Here is a 9,745-nt window from a genome sequence, read left to right as displayed (position 1 = left end):
AATAATATTTACATCCATACCTGGGCGTTCTGGAGAAGCCTCGTAGTCGACCAGGTCTTCTCCCAGCAGGTCGTTCTCTTCCATTGATGTTGTCGTGTCGTTGGAGGCCTCCTGGTGAACGGCGGACGGTCCGCACGCGAGGGCCGGACGGTTCGCGCCTGGTGCAGGTTGTCCAGAGGCTTCCTGGTGAACGGCGGTCGGTCCGTGCGCGGGGGCCGGACGGTCCGCGCCTGGTGCAGGTTGACTTTCTATTTCTGTGGCCGTTTGTTTTTTCTCAACGGCCTTCGGTCTCCATTTCTTTTGCGGTGTCGGGTATAGTGGATGTGTGTCATTAAATGTCTTTTCCGCCTCCTTCTCCTAGCTCTCCTTTGCTCTTAGGCGCTGTAATTTTCTCTTCTGGGATCGTGTCAATCCTGCTGGGCACCATCGAGGCATGGAGTATTTTGGATCGGCTGTTTTGATGGTAGCCGTATCCTTTTCGGTTGTGTTGGCCGATTCGCCGAAAATCATCGGCCCTTTATTGTCTCCCTGTATGACAACATCTGCGGTGCCTATTTTGAAGATGTATTTTTTTGTCGTTCTTTGAGTTGCTACAGGCATATGCCCCCCTGCCGGATTGGTCGGCCTAGAAGGCCGAGTAGTCCGGCAATCCTGTTGGGGTTGTGCCTGGTGACCGGATTGAGCAGTGCTCAATCGGTCTTGTACTGGTGGCGTCAACCTGTCAAAAACAGATGTTTGGGGTGCCCCCCAGGCGGGGTACTGTGGCATCCCAAATGGATATGGTGGCATGCCCCACATTTGATTTGGGACATATGGCGGAGGTAAATATGTGTATGGATATGACATAGGTGGATATGGAGGTGGAGGTGTCCATGCAGGTACATTAGGTCTCACTTGTACAGTATGACCTTTCATTTCTTCCGATTGGTGGGGTGGTCCAATCGGCCTGACCTGACGCTGCTCATGAATGGGTGAGCGGGGTCTCTTTGCTGGCCGGTCACTGGGGCCGGCCTTCTTTTTTACGTATTTAGACAATAATTGATCAAAAGTTGGGCCGGCTTTAACCAACCGACCAGCTGCTTTGAATGTATTTGTTTTCCACGTACCTATCTCTGGTCGTCGTGGTTTGAAACTACGTGGACGTTGTGAATCCTGAGTACGGCCGGACCGTCCGCCGGAGCTCTCCGGACCGTCCGGTGGGGTCCCGGACCGTCCGCGCCTACGTGCCGGACCGTCCGGGATACGCATCACGGGCTCCTGCATCTGTCTCCCTGTCTGCGCTTGCCCCCCAGTACTGGAGGCTGTGATGGTCACCTTTAGGGTCTCCCCTCCATCGGGAGTCTTCTCGGCCACCACTTTCCTGCAAGAAACTTTACGATCCCCATCGGCCTCTTTAGCATTACCGATGGTTGTCTCTTTGCCTTTGTCTTTATCGGCTGTGTTTGGCCGAACTAGGACTTTCTTGCCCTCGAAGTCAATCATGTTCATCGGAAAGGGCTCTGTATCCACCTGCATTTCCTGAAATTTCAATCGTCCTTCGTTAATGGCCGATTGAATCTGTCGACGGAATACATTACAACCATTAGTGGCATGAGAAAATGAGTTATGCCACTTGCAGTATGCACGACGTTTTAGCTCGTCGGCGGATGGAACAGTGTGATTTATTTTAATGTTGCCATTTTTAAGTAATTCATCAAATATTCTATCACACTTACCAACATTAAATGTAAACTTAACCTCCTCTTGCCGTTTCTTTTGAACCAGCTGTAAGGAGGCACAAGCCGAAGATTTGGCCTGCTTTGGCCAAACCATTTCAGCAGCATACACCTCTGCTGATTCGTCTTCTGAGCTACTTTGGTCGCATTCTACTACATGTACGTTGTGACGAATTGTTTTAGCAGTTTCTTTGCTTCGGCTTTCACAAGCCAAAGCTCTCTGGTGTAATTGTGCTAGTGTAAAGAATTGGATGCCTTCTAATCTTTCTTTTAAATAATATCGCAGACCATTAAAGGCTAATCCTACTAGCTGTTTCTCTGCTAAATGAATTTGAAAGCATCGGTTTCTTGTATCTCGGAATCTCCGGATGTAATCATTAACCGATTCATCTTTTGTCTGTCGCAACGACACTAAATCTACCAAATCCAACTCATAGTCACCGGAGAAAAAATGATCATGAAATTTTTGTTCTAGATCCCCCCATGATGAAATGGAATTAGGAGGTAAAGTGGCATACCATGCAAACGCGGTTCCTGTTAGCGATAATGAAAATAAACGTACGCGAAATGCCTCTGTGTCGGCCAATTCTCCCAATTGTGCTAAGAACTGGCCTATATGTTCGCGTGTGTTTTTCCCTTGATCACCCGAAAATTTTGCGAATTCGGGTATCCTGGTTCCCTGTGGGTATGGGTGGTGATCAAATCGGCTGTCATAAGGTTTCCGATATGATTGCCTCCCAGGGACCATGCTTACTCCGAGCTTATCTCAGAACGCCCCGGCTATTTCTTCCCTTACTATATCAATGGCAGTCGGTGCGAGACCACCGGCTCTCTGGTCAAACATAGGTGGGGTTGGCTGGATATTAGCATGTTGTCTTTCCCCCCATTGGTTTGAGTTACGTGGTGCATTTTCATTTGCCCTATATGGGTCATAGGTTTGATCGTTCCTTTCCGGCCTCCTGGGTGGGGCCGGAAAGCTTTCCTGGGCTCTGGATCTTGAATTAATGGGTTGATGCTTTGTATAGTGCGATGGGAAGTGCTGCTGGGACGGGTGAGGATTCCAGTAACAATCCTCCTCAAAAAGGTCATGTGCGGACTGTCCGGACATTGGCCCGGACCGTCCGTGATTATGTGCGGACCGTCCGTTGTTGTACGCGGACGGTCCGACTGGGTAGTTTAGATTTTGTGTCGTGTGTGGAGGTTCGGGCGCATATCTAGGTAACTCATTAAAAATCGGCCCGACTGTTGTTGGTCCGGATGGTCCGCGCTCACGTGCGAACGATCCGGGCATGTGCAGATCGGCTGATTTGCTGCCGATTTGCGGTTGCTCAGGGTATGTGTCCATCGGCATCCCATAAAAGGGTTGTGACTGGTCGTGACAACCTGTAGCCGATGTGTTACGCGTGTTACCTCCTAACTCAACCTCGTGCGAAGGAAAATTTGTGATACTAGATTTATCAAATGCACGCACTAGTCTCTTAAGATCGCTTTGCATACCCCCTATGATGTTCTGCATTTGTTCACGCTGATCTTCTACATAATTTCTAAGAGATTGCAGATCGTTGGTATTACTTACATTGGGGATATCTGGCGTGGGTTGGAGTGAAGCCGGATCCGTCGCCCGATGTCGGACGACCTTGTTGTTCCTGTCCACTTTGAAGTTGGCCAAGAACTTTGCTTTCGCCTCCTGGATCATCCGCTCCTTGTGCTCCTCGAACTGGAGCTGCTCGTTAGCCGGCAAGGTTTCCCAAGTCGGCTCTATGATGTTGCTTGGAGAAATATCAGAACTATCCCTTGAACCGGCCATTGAGGGCCGATTTGATGAGCTTAGATATGTCGTCCCCAGCGGAGTCGTCAAAAAGTATGTTGACGCTTTTTCGGAGCGCCAAATACTCAAGAAGAACCGGCGGCGGTGCTCTCTGGTCAGGCGCGGACGGTCCGCAGCCTGGGGTCGGACGGTCCGCGACCTGGCGTGAGGCGGCGGTGCTCTCTGGTCAAGCGCGGACGGTCCGCGGCCTGGGGCCGGACGGTCCGCGACCTGGTGCAGGAGTTCGGGTTCCCTGCCTGACGGCCGGACGGTCCGCGCCCTAGGGCCGGACGGTCCGCGCGTGCGCAGGGGCGGCGGAAGTCGCCGGCGGCGGCCTGGATCTCGCTCTCGGGAGGGACCCCGTCGGGGAGGAGAGATCCTAGGGGTTGTCTAGGCTCGGACAGGCCGACCTAGACTCCTCCAATCGGCGTAGAGTCAAAGAGAGGCGGAGAATTTGGGGATCGAGAGGCTAAACCTAAACTAGACTAGAACTACTCCTAGAATAAAATGCGAAATAAAAGTTGTATTGATTCGATTGATGATGATTACAAATCGACCGTAGACCTCTCTATTTATAGAGGAGGGGGCTGGACCCTTTACACAACTGATTCCGAGCTAATTCCGCGAATATAGCTAACAACCGTAGCACAAAACTCGGAACCCTAATCTGTTCTGCGCACGCGCGGACCGTCCGGCCCACAGGCGCGGACTGTCCGGACCGCGGACCGTCCGGCCTCAGGGCCGGACCGTCCGCCAGCTCTTTTTTGGTTCAAACAACTAGGATCTCATGTTCATTTTGACGACAGAAAAGCAATGGAAAAATAGGTGATAAACGCCTACAAATCTAAGTATTACACTGGTTCACAGAGCACAACATTGTGCTGTCATTTCTTGTATTAATATCTGTTATTGCTATGTCATACATACAGACAGATGCAAATATGTGAATAAACACATAGGATTATAGGCACTTTTTATGTTTCTAACAAAAAAAGAGTGAGAAGATGATGTATTAGCTTATTCTTCAAACCAAATTCTATTATACAGGCTGCAGTACCACAACTATCCATGCCGACGCAGTACTACTCACAGGTGCCATCTGCACGAAGGAGCACTTGGAGAAACTTCCGAATCCTGTTAGGCTTTGTTCGTTTACACCAATCCCGCTCTGGATTAGCATGGATTGGAATTAAATTCATGCCTCAATCCATGCCCCAAAATAATCCATGACTACTTAATTTTTTTTATTCGGTTAAACCCATCATGGAATATAACCCAAAGGTTTGGGAATTTTTTAAACTATGGAAGACATGGATTCTATCCATAGCCCATTAGGTATGGAACAAATCCATGAGATATTGCACAAGTTTACATTAGAATACATGGATCAAAAGAATAACTAGCTTTGAAAGTCACATGGATTTGTTGATGGATTTAATCCCACCATGGGATTGGGTGTGAGATGTGGATTCACCCAATCCATACCCGGATTAAATCCATGGTGGGATTATATCCCATGTAACCGAACAAGGCCTTAATGGGTATAACTCATGCTCTGCCTGTCCAATTAACAGTTAAACACGTATCCTATAGTATCTAGCGTTGTTCTGTTACAGTACCACATCATGCTTATACTAATACTACTATGCTTACATGTGTTTCTGCTCAAGTCTTTGTCACTGAACACTGAACCCTTGGGCTGGAGTTGGAGGACTGGACGGCTGAGCCATTTGGGCCATTTGAGCTGAGCAAGGCGAGGCACGCTGGCCCAGTCGTGATTCGTATCATGCGTCCATCAGGCGGGGCCGCGTCTGCCATCATTTTTTTCAGCTCTCATTCAGGCGACTGCCAAACGGAACGAAACGACAACCACTCTCGCGACAGCACTAGTAGCAGACGGATGACGTGAGGATGTCTGTATTCTTATCATTTCCTGCCTCTGAATCCTGTCTGCCATATGAAGCAAAAGGGCTCGCTCACGTGAAGCAAAGCAGGCAGGGATCTGGTGGCCACGCCAAACAAGTGCAGCAGAAGATTATTTCTCAGCAAAGCATCTTTTCTCTCTGTGTAGGATTTTTCAGGCACATCTTTTCTACCATGCTCTGAATCCTCTCTCGGTCCACCATTAGACGATGATGCCATGCGCGTGCGGAACTCGCAGTTTGAGACGGACGGAGTGGACTGAGCTCTTCGTCTTCAGAACGGAAAACAAGAACCCGGAGAGGAAAAACAATGATGGCATTCTCATTCCTGCACCTCCGGCTCTGAACCAAATCGCAAGCTGTAACAAAACCGGTTGCACTGTTTTATTTATTTATGTATTTATTTTTGACTGGAATTCAATGCAGCATTGTTCTTGACTGATGCAATGCAACAGTCAATTTCCCAGTCTCACCCACAATCAAACTCATCCATGTACTAAACCCAGAAACAGAGATGAACGAACGAATACAATAGATATTATTATTGCTGCTGTTATTGATGTTGCCAACAAGCCTCATCAACCGAGGCTTGCTGCTGACTGCAACCGATAAAAAAAACAAGGCAACCTGACAAAGGCAGATTACACGGAGAAGTGAAGATGAAACGATCAAGAAACGAACTAGACTGATCAGAGATCAGTAGCAGAGGCAGAGACCGCGATCTGAGCATGCGAGAGAGAGAGAGAGAGAGAGAGAGAGAGAGAGAGAGAGAGAGAGAGTCTAGAAGACCCGGTCGGAGAGCGACGGCAGGCGGCGGAAGAAGTTGAAGCCGGCGGAGGGCATGTCGCCGCGGAACCTGGGGTGGCGGAGGTAGTAGAACCCCATCCCCAGCAGCAGCACCTTGAACGGCACCGCGTACAGCACCAGCGCCGCCAGCAGGCACACCACCGCGAACACCGCCGTCGCGCGCGGGTCCCGCCACGACAGCAGCGCCTCCACGCGCTCCCCCTGCGCCGCCACGTCCCCCAGCAGCGTCTGCGCGCGCGCGGCCACGGCGCGCAGCCGGTCGTACCGCATCCGGACCACGTCGGCGGGGCGCCCCGATGGGAGCCCGTCGAACTCCTCGTCCAGCTCGTCGGGGCTCACGCTGTCCACGTGGGACAGCCGCGGGTCCATGCCCGCCGGCTGCCGCGCCCGCGCGCGGTACCGCCACAGCAGCACCAGGAACAGGTACAGGCACACGGTGGGCAGGATCATCTCCGGGCACAGCACCACGGCCACCAGCAGCAGGTGCACCAGCACGGTCGTCGGCGGGTGCGCCCAGGTGCGGACCCGGTGCGCCCACCGCACCGCCGTCGCCACGTGGGACAGGCACCCCACCACGCGGAACCAGTTGGCCTTGCTCCGCCGCATGCTCCACGACTGCGTGTCCGTGTCCAGCAGGTACTGCACCACCTCCGGCCCCAGCGGCGGCTCCGACCGCGCCAGCCGCCCCGACACTGTGCGCATCGCCGTGTGCCGCAGCACGTCCTGCTGCGCCGCGCCCAGCGGCTTCACGTAGTGCATCCGCGGCAGCAGCGGGCTGCCGTACGCCTGCATCAGCGTCAGCCACGACGGGCAGGTGAACCGGATCGCCAGCTCCAGCTCGCCCATCTTGCGCACGCCCACCGGGTGCACCGCCGTCAGCGCGAAGGTGTTGGCGTACACCCGGTTGGTGTCCAGCGTCGACAGCCGGATCCGGAGCTTCCCGATGCGGGAGTCCCTGGGCAGCTTCCCCGGATCGTCGGCTGCGGCGGCCTTGTACCGGACGTTGTCGAAGACGGCGATGGTGAGCACGGTGCAGGGGTCGAACACGTCCCACGCGTACTGCTCGTTCCACCGAGGGTTGAACTGGTCCAGGATGGTGCGCGTGCGCGCCCACTTGGGCCCGTACTTGAGCACCACGTACGCGTCCGTCGACCCGCTCGCGCCGTCCTTGGCGATCTTCATCGGCACCAGGTTGGCCGCGCCGCGGACGCCCACCTCCAGCATCCCCACCGGCGGCTTCGACAGCTGCTTCGACGCCGCGCGCACGTCGCTGGCCACGTTCGCCGCCTCGTCCAGCACGTGGTACCCGCCCTCCAGGCACACGCGCACGTGCACCCGCCCGGCGTACGGCCGGGCCTCGCCGCCGCACAGGTTCAGCCACCGGGACGGTGGCTCCACCCGGTCGTCGGATCGCCTGTGCACCGTGGACAGGGGAACGCGGGATTGGCCCACCGCCTGCCCGGAGAACACGTCTTCCACGACAACGGTCAGGAACGGGTCGAACGGCTCCGCGGCGACGAACAGCAGGTCCTCGTTCCAGCTTGGGTTGGCCGTCCCGGCCGCCGCGCTGCCGAGCTGGACGCGGCCGGTCTTGAACACCTGGGCGCCAAGCTGCGCCTTGACGTACAGCTCCGGGAAGATGGGACCGCACTGCTTCGCCTTGGCGTCCGGCGGGGACGGCAAGCGTAGGTCCTGCGCCTGGATGACGCTGAGACGGAGGTACCAGAGCTTTGGGGAGAGGTAGGCCTTGGAGCGGGTGTGCACCAGGTACCCTCCGGAGTCTGACTGCCACGCCTCCTGGAACGCCTCGTCGACCTGCGTGCCGACCCACACGGAGAGCATGACGTCGCAGACCGCGGCGCCGTCCTCGGATCCGTGTCCCTCGAGGGTATACCACTGCGGCGCGAGCGCGCTGTCCGGAGGCGACCGCTTCGGGACCTCCTGGAGGTCGAAGGAGACGAAACCCAGGTTGGCCTCCGGCGGAACCGGGTCCCCCTCCTTGGCCGGCTTCTTGGCCTCCTCGAGGACGGTGACCTCGAGCGAGGTGTCGGTGAGGCTGTCCTTGTGGAAGGCGAACACCAGGTCCCACTCGCCGGCGGCCGTGGCGGCGCGCGTGCGCACGGCGTGGGTGCCGATGGACAGCTGCGCGTAGAGTGGCTGGCCGTCGCCACCGCCGTGGCGCTTGGCCTTGAGGAGGCGGACGAACAGGTAAGGCACGCGATCCACCAGATCGTACGAGGCGCTGGCGCCCGACGCGGCCATGCTCTTCTCGGCGGCGCTCTGGGGGCGGATCTCCAGGTCGCCAGCCACCCCGGCGATCGCCAGGTCCTTCTTGGACGGCGAGCGCGGCGGCGCCAGCTTGGATGGAGAGGGCGGCGGCGCGGCCGCGTCCTTCTTGTCTTTCTCAGCCTTGCCTTCCTCCTTGGGCTTGTCGCCGTCTTTCTTCCCCTTCTCCGGCGACTTCTTCTTGTCGTCCTTCTTCTCCGCGGACTCGGGTTTCTTCTCCTCTGCTTTGGCCTCCGCTGGTTTCTTCTCCTCGGAGGGCGCCGTCTCCGGCTTCTTCTCCTCAGCAGCCGGTGCGGCGGCAGCGTCTGGAGCCTTGTCCTTGACATCCTTCCCTTCGCCCGCCGCCGCTGCCGCAGCTTCCTTCTCTTCCGCCGCAGCCGGTGCAGGGGGCGGCGGCGGGTCATCGACGAACCAGATCTTGAGCCCGATCTCCCCCTTGATCTGCGAGAAGACGCTCCGCTTCTCGAGCGGGTAATAGACGAGCGTCTCGTCCCCGGCCTTAGCGAAGGAGGCGCCGGCCACCTTGACCTTGCCGAGGAAGGTGCCGCCCCGGCGGCCGCTGCCGGCGGCGGTGATGGCCTTCTTGTCGTTGTAGAGGTTGAGCTCGAGCGTTTCGGAGGCCATGGCGCCCGGGTCGTGGACGAGGAACTCGAGGCGCTCCCCCCACTGCGGGTTGAGGTCCCGCGGTCGCGTGGCGGTGCGCCGGCGCTGGCCGTCGAAGTCCACGACGGCGTAGGCGCACGCCGTGCCCTGGCCGTCCTTGGGCATCAGGTTCCGCGCGTTGCACACCTCCACCACCACCCGCCGCCGCGCGCCCTCCGCCACCATCGCGGCGCCGCCGGGAAAAAGGTGGCTAATCGATTGGATCCGATCCTTGGAAGGTTCTGCTCTTTTGTGTGCGTGCGAGAGCGAGAGATGAGATGACCGTTGGAGGGCAAGAGCGGGGATAGAGAGTAGAGACTAGAGAGTGGACTGAGAGAGGGCGTAGCGTAGGCGGGCGGTGCGGGGGTTTAAAAGGGTAGGCGGGCCGTAGGCAACGGGCGGGGGAGGTGGGGCCAGGTTCCACGTCGGACGGTGGTGCGCCCCACGTGTGGCTGCGGCCTGCGGGCACGGTGACTTGTCCCGTAGCTGTGGATGAATGCCTGGACCCGGACGGAACGCGAACGGCGACATCGGAGGACTGCGGCGAGGCAGCGCGACAGCCGACA

The 9,745-nt window shown here is 56.5% G+C and overlaps 1 protein-coding gene across 1 annotated transcript; it reads right to left on the bottom strand.

Annotated features, from left to right (window-relative positions):
• Positions 1–6,055: 6,055 nt before the first annotated feature.
• LOC100502336 (C2 calcium/lipid-binding plant phosphoribosyltransferase family protein) lies at positions 6,056–9,505 on the bottom strand. The gene is given in 1 exon segment (NM_001196814.2): positions 6,056–9,505. A coding segment is annotated over 1 exon segment (3,141 nt). The 5' UTR covers positions 9,366–9,505; the 3' UTR covers positions 6,056–6,224.
• Positions 9,506–9,745: the final 240 nt, after the last annotated feature.

This window comes from Zea mays, chromosome 5 (assembly GCF_902167145.1).
Source record: "Zea mays cultivar B73 chromosome 5, Zm-B73-REFERENCE-NAM-5.0, whole genome shotgun sequence".
Classification (NCBI taxonomy): domain Eukaryota; kingdom Viridiplantae; phylum Streptophyta; class Magnoliopsida; order Poales; family Poaceae; genus Zea; species Zea mays.
The sequence above is the reverse complement of the archived record's forward strand: the minus strand, read 5'-3'. Positions and strand labels throughout refer to the sequence as shown.